Source organism: Coloeus monedula (genome assembly GCF_965178545.1).
Source record: "Coloeus monedula genome assembly, chromosome: 28".
NCBI classification, from domain to species: domain Eukaryota; kingdom Metazoa; phylum Chordata; class Aves; order Passeriformes; family Corvidae; genus Coloeus; species Coloeus monedula.
Window position 1 is genome coordinate 1,073,186 of NC_138808.1, and position 18,841 is coordinate 1,092,026.

Below are 18,841 nucleotides of genomic sequence, written 5' to 3' on the forward strand. Positions count from 1 at the left end.
CCTTATAATTTTAAAGATAAAATACTCCACTGAAGATAATGCCGTTGCACCACTGCTGGGTAACTTCACAGCAGCCAAAGACTCCGTGTTGTAAACCCTTTTATGAAGCTTTAGTGCTTGGAAATGAAATTGTAAATGGGGAAGCGCAGATTGCTTTGATTTAGAAAATTGTTGCCATTAAAGAGTTTACAATGAAGCCGGTGCTGCAGCGCCGCCGTCCCCGAGGTGTGGGGGGAAAGAGCTCCCAACTCCTCATAAATATCATTGATATTCCGGGGCCGCTGCTCAGTGTGGCAGGAAACATCCTGCCCGTCCCTGTGCAGCCACACAACGCAAACCCTCCACGAGGTGCATTTTTATCAGCAAATTCCTTCCCACTGACTCTGGAATTTCTTCCTCATTTGATCCTTTGATAGTACAGATGCTTTTGTGCCTCAAAGATGTAAAATCAAGGGCTTTGTTTCCAGGCTTCTGGCAAAGCTTCCCTGTCACAGGGGTTCAGACCAGAAGGAAATTTCAGTGCTTCAAGAGGGTTGTTATTTTTTTTTAATATCACCATCCATTAACAGAGCCCTGAAACCTAAATATTGATTGACTTCTGACATATTATTGATGAAACCACTGTTTCATGCAATTTATTCCTACAGACATTATTCAGCTTTAAATTAAGTTCAATGATTATTTAAATTATTTAAAATGAAATTATTAGTTAAATTACAAGCAGCAGCAATTTAAATTGTTATGAATAAATAACAATTTGAGAGATCAACAAGTGTTCTAATTGGTTTTAATTTGTACATGCCAAATATCCTCTCAGAGTAATGAGAATAAAATGGATCCAGATCCAGAGGTGAATTTTCAGACCAGATGTTACCAGGGCAGCTTTTCACTGCTCTGATACTGCCCAGACTCAATTTCATCTTGAATTAAGTAATTGGCTCCTGGTACAGATAAAAGGGGCCTGGACAAGCACTCGATTTCCCTTTTTATCTCCTTTAAGGACAATAATTAGTTCTGCATTCAGAGCTGTGTTCATCCCCCTCGTTCCTCCCACAACATCGCTGCTTTGAATGGGAACATGGAGAGAGAGAGAAAAAAAATAACAACAAAACCAAGAGTTCAAGGCCAGAGCAGCTGCAGGAACCGGGATTTCCAGGGCCGGGCCCAAGCCCGAGCTCATCCCCAGGGAATGGGGACGAGCCTGCCCTTCCTCAGGGATTGTCAACCACATTGATCCCTTCGTTCCCATTTTGTAGAATGCAGCAAAACCCCCCCAAAACCTCGAGGCTCAGCACCCCCAGGCCGGGCAGGTTCAGGGGCTCGGGTTCCCCAGCCCAGCTCCATCGCCGGGATCAAAGAGCCCCGGAGCCTCCCCGAGGGGTTCCACACCGCCAGCACGCTGAGAAACGGGGACAGCCCTCATTTGTGCCTGTCCCTGCACGGCCTGGAGACAATTCCAGGATAAATCCTGCTGGAAGTGCCCTGGGAAAGCCCCGAGGCTGCTCCTGAGCTCTGGAGCTGGGCTCTGTTTGGGTGGTCCCAACCCGTTCCCCTCCACCCCGGGCTGTGGCTGCCTTTCCTTTTCTCCTGGTAACTCCGAAATCAGGGATAATGGGATGGATTCTGTCCCTCTGGGAAAGGATCAGCGTTTGTTGAGGGGTTTTACATGACTGTTCATTGCACCCACACTTCAAAGCATCTCCAGCCCCTCCTGAGGAAAGCACAACAGTGCTCGGAGAGGATTCAGGGCTGGAAGGTCTGAACAGAACAGATATCCCAAAATGGGATTTTATCATGGGATATCCCGAGCTGAGGGACCCTTAGGGAGCAGCACCCAGCTCCTGGCCCTGCACAGACACCCCAACAACTCCACCCCGTGCATCCCTGGGAATGGATAAGGAAAGGTTTTGTCCCCTCTGACCATAAATAACTCCTCTGCCCTGGCCCAGCAGCTTTAACCTAAGAAGCACCTGGACCCCAGGGCCGGGGGACTCCAGCGTGCAGAGGCTTCTTGTGCCTCAACAAAGGGAGATTTTACAGCCCATCAGCACAAAAATCAACACCAGCACAGCTTCTGCTGATAACTCAAACACGCAGCCTGCCACGATGTAAACCTGACAAACACCCTATGAAAATATTGCCATAAATCCCCAAATCCCCCATTTTCTGAACGTTTTACTGCCAGAGCTCTCCTGAGCAGCTGACTGTAGATTCCTCAGGATGCCTTCTAGGTTAAATAAAGAGCAAACCCCAGCGTTGCCTGCATTTGCCAGAGCTTGCAAAAATGCAGCCGTGGCCACCAGCACCGATAAAACATTTTAACTGAGCTCTAATTTAAACACAACCTTTGGCACTCACAGCCAGCTCCCTGAAATAGTGCTGGAAAGGCAGATTTATCCCAGGGCTGAGCAGTGGCACACGCCAGGGAGATTCACCTGGTTCAGATTCATCCAGGCCCAGCCCAGGGAAGCCTCGTGCCTCAGGTCACTGCTAAAGTTTATAAAATCAGACCCAAACCCGCTGCATTTCAGCCCAAAGCTTCAGCCCCCTGGCAATGCATCCCTTCTGCATCCACAAGCCACCCTGTAAAGTGGCCTCTTTGCACTGATTAATTTTAGGGATTATCTGAAAATTCCACTTGCACACCATTGAAAAGAGGAGGGGTAAAGCCACGAATGGAAAAAAAAAAAAGGGGGGGGGGGGAGTTAAAAAAGCGAGGAAAAAGGAAGGGAATGGGTACACAGCACAGGAGCTGTGGCATTTCCATCCCCAGAATGTCCAAGCTGGCACTGGAGGGCTGGGAGCTGGAAGGACACTTTCACCAGAGCTGGACAGCAAAGAAAACATTGCAAAAATCAGCCTGAAAGGGAAATCTCCAGGAGAAGAAAAACCAGAAAGGAGCAAACCTGAAAAAAATCTCCTCATCACTGGCTTCTAGAGACTCACTGCTACCACACCAAAAAGGTCATCGTAAAACCCCCAAAACTCCTGTGAGCAGCTGGGCAGGAGGGAAGCTGCCAGGGGAACAGCAGCAAAGCACCAACTTCGACACAATCCTGACAGAAACAGAAATAAAGGGGGAAAATTCTGACTGGGTTTTGTTGCCTCTGCAGAACGGCTCCTGGGCTGTCCCCGTGGGTTGTCACCATCCCACCCCAAGTCACATGGAAATGGAATTATTGCCGGCTCCAGAGCACTTGGCAGATTTTTATTTCTAATTGTTTATGAGGGGAGGCCCCATTCTGGATTCTTTTTGAAGGGTTCCAAGCTCTGGAGCTGCCTCAGAGGGGGTTTAGGCACCGATGCACAGGCACACGAGGCACTGAAGGGTTTTTGGCAAGCAGAGCCCACCCTCTGGAGAATCCTGGGCTGCTGCAGAGCCTGTGGTGGCAGTTTGTGACATTTCCAAGTGGCAGCAGTGCCAGAGGCAGTCACAGCGCAGTGGCAGTGACGTAGGTGACAATTATGTCATGGTTAAGCAGCTCGGGGTTTGTGCCAGCCTCGGAGAGGGGGTGCAGGGCAGAGGTCGTGGTTTATGAAATCCACTGACAGCAGTAATCCAGCGGAAAAAACCTTAATTCACAAGCAATTAAATCACTCTTCAGAGGGAAAAAAGCCCAGCAGAACAATGCTCTGCTAGCAAACTCCTCTGGAATTCTCTGCCCAGGCTGGGCTCGTTCCTTCCTGCTGTGCCAGGGGGAAAATCCTGGTTTGTACCTCAGAAACCCAGCACTGAACCTTGTCCCTGTCACCCCACGGGGCCTGGCTGGGCACTCGGGGGTTTCAGGAGCTCAGGCAGCAGCACCATTGATACTCCCAATGGTTTCATTAGAACCCCACTAACAATCTCCCTGTGCTGCTCAGCCCCTCTCTGTGCCCTGAGCAGCAGAGCCTCCAACCAATTCCAGATTCCCTTCGCTGGGCTTTTCCCTGCCAAGTTATCCCATCCCAGAGTCCCTGGAGGATTTGCTGCCAGCCGAAGGAGGGCTCTGTGGAACCTTTGAGGGTCTCACCCTGAGGGCAAAGCAGAGTCCTCCGGGGGGAATTCACACCTCAGGGTCCTTTACCCCAAAGTTTCCCTCATTCCCAAGGCTGTGGCCAGGAATTCTTCTCCCAGACTGCTGGGAATCTGAACAGCAGTGTTTTGGTGGTTACAAATCCCAGCCACACTCATCCAGCTCACCCTAAAGAGGAGACACCCAATGCCCCCAAACTCCTTCAGCCCATTGCAGCACAGGGTGGATCCCACAAACACAGAGCCTGCTCCCGCAGCCAGGACAGGAAATCTGAACTTAGGGATTTCAGGAGAACTCTGGGAGCAGGCAGATCCATCAGGAGCATGGCCTGGAATAGTCCAAATAAAGATTGCTGACACACATCCCCCCAGTTTCTGTCTCTGGCACCAAATCAGTGCTGGCTGGAATTCACAGCACAGCACTGAGGTGCTCTCACCTGTTTGGGTGGGAAAGGATGGGCTCTGCTCACCCCAAAGCTTTTGGGGTTTGATTGCTATTTTTTTTTTCTTCCACAAAAAAAGCATGAAATTAAATTTGTGGGCCTAATTAAACAGAAGATGACTCAGGTTTCAGTCCCTGGGCAGTGCCTCGCAGCCTTGAGTGTGTTAATTGTCCACAGTGAGAGCCCAGGAATCCATCCTGCAGTCAATCAGCTGCCGAAGGAAGGAACCTGCAGCAGACTTTATTTATTTATTTATTGTTCCAAGGGTATGTAAAAAAAGAAAACCCCAAGCTCCACCACCTCCAGGTGAAGCAGCACTACTGTGCCAATTATCTGAAGCCTAATTAACCACAGAGGAGTGCTGCCTGTGCAGCATTCTGTAAATAAAATTCTGCTTTTCATCTGGCAAAGCCCCTTGGGGATAACCAAACTTCCATTCCCATGGTCTGACCTGTGCCCGCAGTTCAGGGCAGGGCAGGGAGGAAAATACAGATGCAAATCTCTGCAGGTTCAGCACTTTCACCACAAACCAAGTGGGAAGAGTCCACTGCTCCATTTGCTGTGTTAATCCACCAGTTTTAGATAAAATTCTGCTCAAATGCTCCTAGTGAGTCCCTTTTGTTCCCAGCTGAGCCCGTGACATCAGCAGCTGCCAGGCCCAGCTCTCCAGTACTAATTGGTTCTCACCAGATCCATCACAGAAAAGCTTCCGACATCCTCAGCTCCAACTTCAGCAGGATTAAAAAAATTAGTAAATAGGCCTGAGGAGTCACATGCTGCAGCTGTAATTTAGGAGAGGCTATTTTTGCACTTTAATTTTAATGCAATTTAAGATATTAAACTAAAAATGGTCCCTTCGAGATGCGCTGCACCACCCCAGCTCCTCGGTCTGGAGGATAACGCAGGGAGGCTGTGCCAGCGTTTTTATTATTTAAAAAGTCCTTCTCATTTAGAGTTTGATCCATTTTACCTTCCTTGACACAGATTAAGTCATTAGAAAATTAATGGAAATCGTCTGCAGGCCAGCAGGTTTTTATTCCTGTGGGCCTGCAAACGTTGCTGTCACCCCTGGGGCAGAAGAGAATGCAGGGGAGGGGCTGGTCCCTGGGCAGAGCCCCCATTCCCTGCCCAGCACAGACCCTGCTCTCACAGCTGGAATCTCTGCAGGCAGCAGGTAAGAACCGCCCTGCAGCAGGTAAGGGAGGAACGGGGCAGGCAGCAAGGTCTGCTCTGACAGGAGCAGGAAACTGGGAGCATAAAGTCAAGCCAGCAGCAGTCAGGGCTGGGGCAATTCTCCCTGCCAGGATTTCCCTGGATTTCAGGGGCTTTGAGAAGCAGACCCACCCCCCCCAGGAGCAATCACTGCAAACCCAAAAATATCCTCTGCCTCTGCTGGGGACAGACAAAGGGAGCTGCAAGGAGCAACATCTCACCTTTAATGGAGGTCTGGAAGGGACTGGTTATGGGAGAAGGAGGAAAATCCTGCAGCTCATCCTTTGCTTTCCTTCCCTATTTCAGCCATGGGAACATCCACCAGGAGGTTTTAAACTGATTTTAGTTTGTATTACAGCAAGTGATATCCACTTACAGATGGTTGCTGATTTAAGGCTAATTAATAAAAAGCTTAAATAACCCCCCCTCTAACAATTGGGATTGTAGAGCCCAGGACTTTTCACATCTTGTCCTCTCTGAATCCCTCCAAAAGGATCACTGGGTGCTTTATTCCCAACACTCCAAGCCAGACCTAAAGCCCCTGCCCAGGAGGGAGAATGATTTCAATAATAACATTTTAGTGAGTTACAAACTTTTCTTTTTCTCCCTCATCTGTCAAACACTGAAATCCTTTCCCAAAAGTTGGGAAGGAGCAGAGGCTCTTTGTGCACAGGAAAACGGGGATTAGGAATTGAATTGGTGCTTCTGGACGGGGAACTGACGCCTTTCCTGAGGCAGCCACCCCCAATTTTCCACCTTCAGCACCCCTTTATTCCATCTCCTGCTCAGCTCTGGCCTCCTACACCCCACTAACCCCAGGGGATGTTTCACAGCAGAGCTCAACCCTACATCCAGCTGCTCTCCAGGCAGGATGAACTCCCTGAACTGCCGCGGCATTTCCCAGTGCTCAGCCCCAGCCCAGGGGCGCTGATAATGCCATTAAACACTTGTCAAGGCAGATTGGAGGGCAGGCAGTGACTCAGGGCTCCAAAAAGTGCTTTTCATCCCTTCATGAGAAGACAGAGAAGCGGTAAGACAAAGATATTCTTTGAAGTTTCCTTTCCAAAGGCAGGCACTGAGACAGAATATTTGTTCTCCTGATAAGCAGCAATTTATGAGTTCCCAGCCTTGCTAAGAACTGCTCCAGGTTCGGAGGAGCAGCACTGGGGGTTTTATCTGCCAGGGCCAGGCTGACACAAGGAAGTGCCTGATAGCAACACTCCCAGGTGAAAGGCGTCTACTCAGGGCATCCTGCTCGCCTTCAGGTGCAGGATTAATCCTGCCAAAATATGATTTATGTTGGACTCTCTGGGGCCGAGATAAGTCAAAATAGAACAAAAGACACGTTGGGTCTGTTGACTGAAAAAAACCCCCAATAATACCAAGCAGTTACTGTGTAATTTTACCGAGGAGAGAAAGTCTTTGCAAAGTAATCATGTCTTCAAGAAATCCCACCACATTAATCCTCCCAAATCCTGCTCCCGAGATGTCTGCAGCAGAGGCTTTGCAGCACTCAGGAAACCTCCCTGAGAGGAGCTGCGAGCAAGATCCAAACTGTGCTGAGGGGTTTTGGGGCCAGGGCGGCGCTGGGGTGTCACAGAGAGAGGGCAATATGGGAAATTGTACTGGGGCCACACAAACCCATCAATGGCAGCCTCTGCTTCCAGAGGGGAGACAGTGGATTTAAAACTCAGCTGGGCAGGTTCTGGGCTGGCTCCTGGCTGGATCACAGGGCCCCTTCTCTGTCACCGCTCGAGTTCCCTCAGGCAGATGAAGGTTTGGTAGAAGCTGAGTTTACCTGACGCTGTTCAAACAACAAAGTTTACACTTCCCCGCGCCCAGCAGCTGCTCTGTCAGCTGAAAACAAACACGGAGCTGTGGAAAAATCAGACTGCAAGTAATCAAATTATGGACTGGATTAATTTCATTCTTCTTCGTCTCCTGTGTCGCTCGTGAAAACAGAACCTTTTTGGATGCACCACACGCAGCAAATGAAGAATTGCTGGAATAGCCACAGAATTCCCCTCTGGCTGCTGAGCTGGGGGTAGAGAAGGTGTAGGGAGGGAAGTGACAGAGCTCCCCCCTGCAGGACCTTCTGATGGGGACTCTGGGAGATCCCCAGTGCCCTAAACAAAAACCAAAACCAAACAAACTCCACAAAAAACAACAACAACAACAACCCCAAACCAAACAAAAAAAACCTGAAAAAACCAAACCCCCCCAAACAAACAAAAACTCAAAAAACCAAACAAAAAACCCCCACCAAACCAAAAAAAAAACCCCAAACCCCCCAAGGATGCACAAGGCTGTGTCTGAGGACCACCAAGAGGGCCACCCACCTTTGTGAATTCAAGTCTTAAAGACCCCTGACATAGTGCCAGGACTCTCCACAGCCCCCTTGTCACAGTGTCCCCCTTTTTAACCCCCTCATTCCCGAGGAGCTGTGGTGCCACAGCAGCAGGGGAGGCTCCCCCAGCAGGGACAGCCACGGGAGATTTGCTGATCTGATCTCCAGCAGAAACCCTTTAGTGACAGCCCAGAGGTCCAGTCCATAAACACAGGACATCGCCCCGGCCCCTGAACGGCCGAAACCTTCATGAACACCTGCCAGGGACAAACCTCCCACCGCTGCAGAGCCCGTGGAGACTCTCACCCAAATAAACAAAACCCAATCCTCTGATCAGCGCTGTTTGCTTGGCCAGAGGCATCGTCTGGGGGCAGCTGCATCGCCATAAGTACCCACTCAAAAAGGTGCAAACGTGGCTGCAACCTCCTTGAACCACGGAGCAGCACCCAGCCAGAATCAGGGATGGATCAGAACAGCTGCCCTGATCAAAATCCGGCTCTGTCCTTTGGATCCTGTAATTCCTTCCCAAAGCAGCACCCCTGGAGCACAGCCAGGAACCTGCCCTACCTCCCTCAGTGGTACCCAGACAGGATTTGGGACCCCTGTGCAGCTGTGGTTCATTGCTGGGACACAGCAGCAGCAGAGAATTCAGCAGAATTCCATGAATTGTTCTCATTAAACCACCCAGAGCATTTTCAGTGGCTACAAAGAGGGGTTCCCCCACCGCCTGCAGTGCCAGGAGGTCTAAAACCAGACAGCAGGAAGAGCTCAGGCTTAAAACAAGTTCTGTGCTTGTTCCTAGGATGGGAGGTGTTTTTATTTCTACAGATTTTATTTCCACACCTTCATTCACCCTCAAACCCCTGCCCCTTTCCAAACTCAGACCTTACTTAATCCCACAGAGGCCAGGGAAGGGAATCTGCCATCCAAACCTGGAGAAAAATCACTACAGGACGGCCAAAGACACAGCTACAAATCACGAAACAACATTTCCACCTGGAGGCTTTTGGATGTCAACTACATTTTGTTCAAAATATTGGAAATCTGAGGCTCAGGGATGCTCCTGGCAGCTGCAGGAAGTAACGAACGCTCCATGGTGCTGAACATGACACAGTGCAAGAGCCAGTGGAGACTTTCACAAGGCTTGGTTAAATCAGAAAAACACTGCTGAGAGATGCTGAGGGGTTTTGAAGGATTTCATCAGGTCTGCAACTCATTTACAGGGAATAAAAGGAAAAGACATCACACTCACTACCCCAAATTGAAGTTTTCTTCAGAAATGCCCTTTCGATCACTACTTAAGCATTATCCAAAACTATTTTTGATGCAAAAATGGCAGCAAACGGCCCTTGGCTCATTGTGATCTCACCACAAACTACCTTTATGATTGTTAAAGGTCATTTACTCCACATGCACTGGACTCCCCTCTGTCAGGGACCCTTTTCCCCTGCCAGAGGTGCCCTCTGGGGGATTCCTGCTGCTGAGAACTCCCCATGTCCCTGTGCAGGGGGGCCCTGGCCCTCCTCGTCCCCCTCTGCCAGGAACCCTCAGCCAGGGAGGACCTGAGGAGCTCTGTGGCCATAAATCCAAGCCCTGCAGCTCTGGATGGGTCCAGGCCCTGCTTTCCCACAGAAAAGCAGCTCTGGAGGGGCTCTCCAGGTGTCCCCATCATCCAGGAGGGACGGGGAGCTGGGAAACGCAGCGGGAACGGGGCTGGAGCAGCACCAGCTCAGCTGCCAGCACCACGGCTCCTCAGGTGTCTCTTCTCTCACCCCTGTGTGAGCACCCACCTCGAGCCAGCTCAGAGCACAGAATCCCCCTTTTTCTGTTAAATCCCAGCTCGTTCCTGCACATTTGGAGCACAGTCAAAGCCAGCGCTTCCCTTTCTGCCTCACAAGGCACAGAGAGCCCCGGGGCTGCCAACTGTGCCCTGTGCAGAGCCAGGCTCGGGCTGGGCACAGAACGTGTCCCTGTGTCCCTGACAGGGCTCAGAAACCCCCAGCAACAGCACCAGGAGCAGGGAAACATGAAATGGCCTCCCCCAAGATGACACAAATCCCTCCTGCCCTAACGGAGCTCCTTCCTGCCCACCCAGCCCGAAAAACAGCTTGGATCCCCTAGAAAACATTTTATCCCCCTCATAAAGCGTTTCAAATACAGATCTTCTACAGGCTTTAAAAGAAAATATTATTGGAGTTATTTAAGTGAAAAGCTGCAGCCCAGGCTGTGCCCAGAATCAGGAAGTTTCTCCTCTGTGGACTCTTCCCTCCTCCACAGGGAGGAAGGAGAGGTGGAAAGAGGATTTGTTTGGGGAGGTGGGAAGAAGAAGCAAAAGTTCCTCTTCTGTTTCTTTAAGGCTTCAAAAAAAAAAGTTGTATTTCAGAAACTCAACATCTCACTGTCCTCTCTAAGACCAAGACAAAGATGTGACAACCCCCAAACAAAATTGTCCCAAAACTTATCCCAAACTTCAGGGCCTTCTGCTTAGGCTGGGGCACATCAGCAGGAATTTTGTCACTCATTCCACAAACTGCTCTTCCACCCCTCCCAAGGGTAATCCTGGTTTTATTCCTGCTGTCCCAGCAGCATTTCTCACATTGCAGCTCCCAGGCTCGGGCTGTTGAGCACAACTGAAAGCACAAAATGAGCAAAACCCACCCCAAAATCCCCATGAAGAATTAACGATGAGGCCTTGGAGGGATTGCAGCAAGTTCTGGAGCTCAGCAGCAGCCAGGTCCCACCTTAGTGACCCTGAGACTCAACCAGAGCAGAGCAGGAGCATTTCAATTTCAATCGTAGCCAAAATCAGACCCAAACCAATCTGCACACAAACAGGCAAGTCACGGGGCAGAGTTCTCTCTGGGAGAAACCCATCCCCCCTAATGGGACAATAATCCTGCCAGATTCATCGATGCTGACAGATTAAATACTTGAAATTCATCTTTTATTTGGTTAGCTCGTTTGACACAAACAAGTCCTGCATTTTTAATGTTGCAGCGGGAGGAGCAGGAGTTGTGCTGCTCCTGTGGGAATTCGGCACAGCCACGAGCCGTGGGGCCAGGTGACAACAGGGAGGGACTCACTGTGCCACTTGTAACCAGCCCCCACTGCTTAGCTATTGGAAACTAAATTAATTTCACTGAATTAGGAACCTAATCTTTCCCTCTGTAATTGGGAAAATCCCATAAAGCTGGACTGACAACAAGAGAGGACGTGGGGATAAATACATTTATTATAAATAAGATATACCAGGCCTGGTATAATCCATTATTCCTGCTTTGTGATGGGCTCCAAAACCTCAGCCAAAAGCAGAATGGAACAAGAGGCAGAGAAATCAGACAAAGCTCCAGCATCTCTCACCTCCTGTTCCTCCATTGCACCTCCTATTTCCCCAGCTGGAGATCCACCAAGTCACTCCACTTTCTCCACAAATTCGACCCATTGATTCCATCGGGTTTCCAGAGCTTATAAAGATAAACAAGAGGGTTTTGCACTGCATTTATTTATCCCTGCAATAGCTCCTTGCTCTCTTCTTACATCAGGAAATTGCTGCTCAAGGAGGCTCCGAGTCTTCAGAACACAAATCACACAGGCGAGGAATTAAACACCAGATTTATAACTCTGTTTTAACAAATCTCTTTTTTTTTCACAGTTACTCCGAGATCTCCAGGCAGGACTTGGTCTGGAAGCCCTGGGTGAGGCCACAGAGCTGAGGAGGACTGAGATCCATCCTTGGTCCCCCAAGCCCAGCTTTGCCAGGCAAAGTGCTGGGAACTGCTGCCCAACATTCCTGTTTCATCCCAGACCCTCCGTGTTCTTCACAGCCAAGTTAAGAGACACCAAAATTCCACCTGGAAGCTCTGTGTTTTTTAAGTGTAAAAAAGAAAACAGGCAAAAAAAAAAAAAAAAGAAAAAAAGAAAAAAATAAAAAAAGAAAAAAAAAAGGCAAAAATGCCCACAGCAGCAGCCATGGAAAAAAATTCATTAAGGATGATGGTGTCTAAGTGTAATTAAGTGCAATTCCCTGCACGGAAATTCCTAAAAGTACTTGGCACTAAACAATATTGGGCAAGTCACTGGATTTAATAAAAGTCTCTTTCTTAAGAACATTTTTGAATGGTTCCAAAGGCCACGGAAGGGGGGGAGGGGAGGGTGATGAAAACGTTCATCACCTCTGTGCAGGTGAATTCAGGGTGCCCAGGCTCCTCCATGGCATTGAACCCCTGCCTGCAGGGTGGCCCAAAATGTGATTTATTGACCCCAGCGAGAGCCGATGGACACAAACCCTCCACGCTCAGCAGCGCTCCTGCCCTGAGCCAAGGCCACGTGGCACAACCAGACCATTAAAAAGTATAAATAGAAAATGAACCGTTTTTGTGTTTGAGGCAGATGAATGTGACCATCTGCTCCAGCAGCATCCCAAACCCTCTGAAACAGCAGCCTCTGGTGTCAACATTCTGCTCTTTCCCTCAGACTCCACCTTCAACCAGAAGCAGGACTAAAAATACAGCAAATACACAGCCCGTGGCCCTGAGGCCTCCTTTGCTCTGTGATTTTCCATCTTAGCATAAATCACATTATTTGTGTCTGGAACACACTCCAGCAGAACAAAACACGAGGATCAGTGCTCTAATCCAGACAAAACCTGAGCATATTCCTGTCCAAAGTCAGACTTTGGGAGAGAATTCAGAGAACATGGCAAACTGTTACAACACATCACAAACACAGCAATAAATGCAGAAAAAATACAGGACTGAACAGAAGCCTCAACAAAATAATTCCAAACCATGAACCCCTGCATCCTGCACACCCAGTTCTGCCATCCTGCTCTTTTGAGAGTCCCCAAATTCCCCACGGTGCTGAGAAAATAATTTTTGTTTCAAACCCTGAGTGTCCCTACCTGTGAAAGGACAGCAGAGCTCCACCACCCACACCATGACCGGGTCACCCTGGGGAGCCGGGAAATGGGAGCTGGGAAACGGGCCCGGTGCAGCTCCTGAACCCACAAGGAAGGGAGCTGATTTCCTGGGAAGCTCCGAAGTTAAATAATGAAAATATTGCCAGAGAAGCCCACATGAGACCCTGCAGGGGAGCGGGAGGATGGCTCGGAGCAGAGCACGTGGTTGTGATTTTAAGGAGACAAAAACCCAGCGCTATCTGGATGGAGCGACTCGAGCAGAGGCAGGAGAGGCTCCAGCAGCACCCAGGTTCTGCCTGGATTTGTGTTTGTGCTGTGCCAAGCCCACACCCGGCGGGGGTATTGACAGACTTCGGGAGAAATAAATCCATGTAGGGACACCTGTGCCCTCAGCTGGGGCTGGCACAGCAGAAATGTCCCAGCCAGCACTGCTGAACGTCCCCAGACACCTTCACTGTCACCAGGCTGTGGGAGCAGAGAGCCTGGGACAGCCTGACAGAGCACCAGGAACAACCCACACCCGTGGGATGGGGAATGGGGCACCCCAAAACCTTCCCCCAGAGCAGAACTGGGCATGGCCAACCACCAGCAGCCCCCAGAGCGTCCCCGGGGGCTCCTGCACAGCCCCAGGCTGGGCATGGCCGAGGTCTGGGCGAGGGTCCTCAGGCACACGATGAAATCCCAGCCTGTTTATGATGAAATAACTGGGGGTTCATCTGATTTACATAATTAAATGCAAGACAAAAGGGGCAGTCTGGACACAACTGACACCCCAAGTCCTGTCCTCACCACCAGATTTATTTCCACATCAGTAGAAGCTGCTGTTTTCACCCAAACTGAGCGTTGTTCTTCCAGAGCCTGGTTTGTCCTGCTGCACAGCAGCCCTGTAAACACACAGCTCTCTGAGCAGCAGGTGATCGCTGCTTCCCACGGCAAAAAAAGCCATTAAAAACCCCTCAAACCAACAGGAACGTTCAGAGATCTCTGCTCCAGCAGCTCCCTGCCCACAGACCCACCCCACTCCATTAGGTGGCTTCATTTTATCACCACAAACCCCGCGGTGCCCGAGCTGCGCAGTGAGAGCCGCGCTGTGGAAACGGGAAAATCCCAAACAATGCTCATTTAGCACCAAATCCACTCGGATCCATGAACACCGTGTAAGACAGAGCTCCAGGCTTCGGGATCAAGATGCAGCAGAATATTAACGCTCAGGTTCAGAGACATCTTTATGCAGAGATGCACAACTCAAAATTAGTTTCGAGGCATCAAGGACATAATAAATATTAGTGACTCTCTGCTCCAATTACCATCCCGTCTGGGCAATTCTTTCCCGTAAAAACAAAAGCCCAGAGCCATCCATGTATATTCATTCCAACAGATTGAAAATGCCGTGCCAGGGGTTTCCACAACCATTCCATTTGTCTTTAATCCCCGCTCAGAACAGAAACCTGAGCACAATCTGTCTCTGAGGCAGCTTTGAGACAACTTCATAAACTAAAATCTCACAGCTCTGGGGCTGGAGCTGAGCTTTAACTGCTTCAGCCAGAGCTGCCAGTGAACAACACCAGGGAGCACCAGCACTGACACCAAACTGCCCCAAAATTGCTGTTCTGCCTCACGACGACGCCCAAAACTCTGCCCCAGCCCAGAGCTTGGAACGTCCAACCTGGTGAGTTTTAATTAAAGAGTGAAATTTGTTACTTGGCAGCAACAGAAGCATCCTGCAGCTCCGTGGTCTGAAATTCCAGATCCTGAACACGCTTCCCCCAGAGCCAGAGCTGCCAAAGGTTCCCCAGGCGGGAGACACAGAAGGCTCCGAGCACCCCACATCACTGATTTAGGCACACGCCCATCCCTGTGCAGGCACCGATGCTTCTTGATCAAAATATTTCTTAAAAATTAGGAAATATTCTTTTTCATTCTATTCCCATCATTTATTTCACTGTCCTACAAACCGGTGGGATTCTGTTGGTTGGTTGGGTTCTTTCCCCCCCCAAAGCACCCCAAAAAGGCACATTTTGTCTGTTACACGAAAGCCTCTCGGCTTTCCCGCTGCTGGAGCCGTAATTCAGTGAGAGGTCCGGGCAGCTGAGGTGGCTGGGGAGGCTCCAGGACCTGTGGCGAGGCGCCACAAGCCCGTGGCTTCCTGAGGATGGGTTTCCCTACAGACACCAGAGCCCAAAAATGCCATACAAAGGAAAACGGAACCGCAGACACGCCGGGTGTGCGAAGAGAGAGTTCCACTGGTGCCGAAGCAGCGAGAGGGATCTTTGAGGAGCCACAAAGTCTGATCGCTGCATTGTGTAGGAACGAGCGGTTTGTGATGAGCCTGACAGAGCCCAAACACAGAGCTTGCCTCATCGCCAGCAGGTGCCTTCCTCCGAGAGGGAGAACGGAATCCCCGCCCGCACAGTCCCGCACTTCCAGCAGCCGGAGAAGCCCAGCCAGCCCCGCCGAGCTGCGGGACGCCGGGCGACGAGGGCTGGTGACATCCCCTGGCTGGCTGCCCTGGGGAGGTTACTGCGCTCCGGTGATTTACCGGGAAAAAGTTACATAAAAATATAAAAAAGAAGGACTCGGAGCATCTCCAGTGCCTGCCTTGCACATGGAAAATACCAGCCCCAGTGCTCCCATCAGCCGGAGGCACCCGCGCTGCCTCACAGGGATGAGACCGCGCTGCCCGGAGGGGTCCCTGAGCCTCCCGACGCCCATCCCGGGACAGCCCGAGCGGTACCCGGGCCCAGAGCCAGCCCGGCAGCAGAGCCAGCCCCGGCTGCGCGCCCCGCGGGATGCCCACGGACGCTGCTGCGGCTGCACCGCACCGCGCGGAGCGCTCCCTGCCCGAAACCGCAGCCTGCGGGGGATGCTCCGCGCTCCAAGGACCTGAACGGCCGCGACCACCGCCGGGACCACCCCGAGACCCCGCAGCGCAGCCAGGCGCCGTCGCCTCCGGTCCCCGCGGCGGTGCGGGTATCTCTCCGGGAGGTGGGATGCGGGTGTTTCTCCCGGCGGGTCCCCGCCATCCCCCCGCCCTGCGCTGCTCCCGCTCTCTCGTCCCCGCTCCGCCATCCGCCGGCGCTCCCCCCGCTCCGGAGCAACCGGTGGGAGCCCCGCGCCCCAAAGTCGCCCTGGGGAGGGCAGAACGAGCCCCGCTTACCTCGCAGCGCGGCCGTCCAGCTGCACAGCCCCAGCAGCAGCAGCAGCCGCCGGTGCAGGCGCGGGGCTCCCCCGCCCATGCTGAACCCGCAGCGCCGAGGATGGAGCCGGGATGCGGAGCCGCGGGGATGCGGAGCCGGGGATGCGGAGCCAGGGATGCGGAGCCCCGGGGATGCGGAGCCCCGGGGATGCGGAGCCCCGGGGATGCGGAGCCGCTCCCGCTCCCTCCGGAGCCGAGCTCCAGCCAGAGGATTCGCTGGGGACTGGGGGCTTTTTGGGCGGTTTTCCCCGCTCCTCTCCCCCGCTCTGCCTCGCTGTTGGGGTCCGGGGGATGCGGCTCCCGGGGATGCGATGCGGGCTCCGCTCCCCGCTCCGGCCGCCGCCGACTCCGGGGCCGCGGCGCGCGCCCGCATCACTAATGAGCCGCCCCTCCCCCCGCAGCCAATTAGGGGCGCGCGGGGCGGGTCCTGCCGGCGGCGCGCGCACAGGTGGGGGGGAGGGGACACGCGAGACCCCCCACCCAAGGTGCGGCGGGGGAGGGGCACTCAGGTGAGCTGCAACACGCCCAGGTGCGCAGGGACACGCCCGGGTCCGCGGGATGGGGACGCGCCCAGGGCCCCGCCCTGCACTGAGCCCCCCCCAGGGGTGCGGGACCCGCCAGCCCCGGCCCGGGAGAGCCGCTGGAACCAGCCCCAACCCTTCCCCCTGGAGCCCCGGGGCCAGGCTGTGACACCCAAGTGTGGCCCTGTGCCCTCCCTCGCTGCCCCTCTGCACTCTCCCCAAATTGCTCTACCTTTTAAACTTGCACGTTTGTCCCCAAACGCCTAAAAAAACCGTTCCTGTGACCAGGAATGGGATGAAAAAGCCCCCCAAGCCCATCCCCCCCATTCTGGGCTGTTGTTATCAATATTTCAGGGGGCTGTGGTCTGAAATTCTGTTTCTTGCCAGCGGCAGCAGTTTCCCTTCCCCAGCTAATTGCACACCAGTATTTTTATTACACCTGATCAGGACACACCACGAGGGTCCAAGGCCAAAAAATCCTGGCTCTGCTCGAGTGAAACCACAGCTGCTCTGCTCTGGATAAATCCGATCACTGAGAGGTTGGGAAGCAAAGGCAGCACCTGAAGGAAAGGGGATGGATGGAGGAGGGACTGTGGTCATAAAGAACTGCAGCTCTGCCAGGCTCTGTCCTTGGATCCAGCCAGGGCACAGGATTCGGGGATCAGTGGTGTTTTCTTTGCAACGGGCAGAGAGGGAGAGGAAAGGGGAGAAGCCACAGTGAATGTGGCGGGTCAGAGCTTCTGAGGGACACAAACTCCGCAGCAATGGGGCAGGAAAAGGCCCAGAATGAGACGTGGGGTGGAGATTCCCACAGCACAGGGCAGGAGCCGCTGGGCCACGTTTGCATCGCGGCGCCTGCAAAGAATTCTGGCTGTGGAAGGCGGGCGCCGTGGGATTCCTGGCCAAGGTGTTGCAATTTTGTGTCCACTCCCCTTTTCTTTTGGAAATGAACTCCACTTCCATCGGGGCTCATGCCCATCCCCGCTCGAGCAGCTGCACTGAATTCACCCCTTCCCAGCCTCACCAACTCCAAACCCTGCTCGTATCTCAAGTTTAGGGGGGCTCAGCCACCGCTGACAAAATGTTTTGGAATCCCTGCCTGGCACAGGCTGGGAGAAGGCAGCAGGATTGGTTCTGTTTCCTGAAGAACAGGGCTCGGCCCCCAGTCCTCCTGGCTTTGTACTGACTTCAGGAGGAAACAAATAATTAAAGCAAAATGAATTTGTAAACAGAATTTTAAGAGAGAGAGAGAAAAAATCAATATCTGAGCACAGCACATCAGAAGATTCCTTATTCCCTCGCCATCGAGTGTTTGCCAGGCTCGAGCTCACAACGAGGAGTGGAGCTGCAGAGAGCAAATATATGAAAAATACATTTTCTTCAGCAGCCTTTTAGGTCATTTCTCTGTGTTCAATGCTGCTGAGGAAAACAAAAACAACAACAACAACAACAACAACAATAATAATAATAAAAACCCAAACCAAACACAAACCCCACGGAGGAGCAGAGCTGGGCAGCTCCACGGGAAAGTTTTCACGTGGCAGAGCATCCTCCCGAGCCTGCCCACGTCAGCGCAGCCGCTTCCTGCTGCACACAGAGCCACTTCTGCCTCGAGCCCCACTAATTATGGATTTTTGCCTACGCCACGGAGTCTGTGTTTGGTGCTTCAGATAAAAATACCGAGTCCTCAGTTTATAACGCAGCTCTGATGGGGAAGGAGAGAGCAAAAGTAGAAATAAGGGCAGCAGCTGGTGGCTTCAATCAGCGCACTTGGAAATGGAAATAAGCAGAATATTCCACAAAAATAAAATCTCAGGGTGAGGCAGCTTCTTCTGAGCTGGTGGAGTGCAGCTCGAGCTGAAGTTATGCATCCTTCAAGCGCTGCCGCAGAATAAATAATAATAATACAGAATAAATAGAGAAATAAAGCTCTGTGCACACCAGGGCACTTCAGTGATTCCAGGAATGGAGGCCTGGTCCACATTCCACATCTGGGAGCCTGCATTTCCTGGAAACTCCAAGCCTAAAGTTTGAGGCAGCTGCATCAAAACCCCACCAAAAAAGAGAAGTCAAAAAGACAAAGTTGCTTTGGTTTGGCCTTTCTTGAACACCTTGACCCAGCAGCCACATCCCAGTGGGAAAACGCTCCTGGGAGCGGCAGAGAGAACCTGGAACCCAAAATCTCCACT

The 18,841-nt window shown here is 52.0% G+C and overlaps 1 protein-coding gene across 1 annotated transcript in view; it reads right to left on the bottom strand.

Annotated features, from left to right (window-relative positions):
• UNC5D (unc-5 netrin receptor D) overlaps nt 1-16,171 on the bottom strand; it is a gene marked incomplete at both ends in the record, with an annotated part of 84,803 nt that extends 68,632 nt beyond the window's left edge. The window contains one exon of the mRNA XM_082298375.1: nt 16,093-16,171. Within this exon, the coding sequence (XP_082154501.1) occupies nt 16,093-16,171 (79 nt within the window). The remainder of the gene's footprint in view (nt 1-16,092) is intronic.
• Between the last annotated feature and the right edge of the window lie 2,670 nt (nt 16,172-18,841).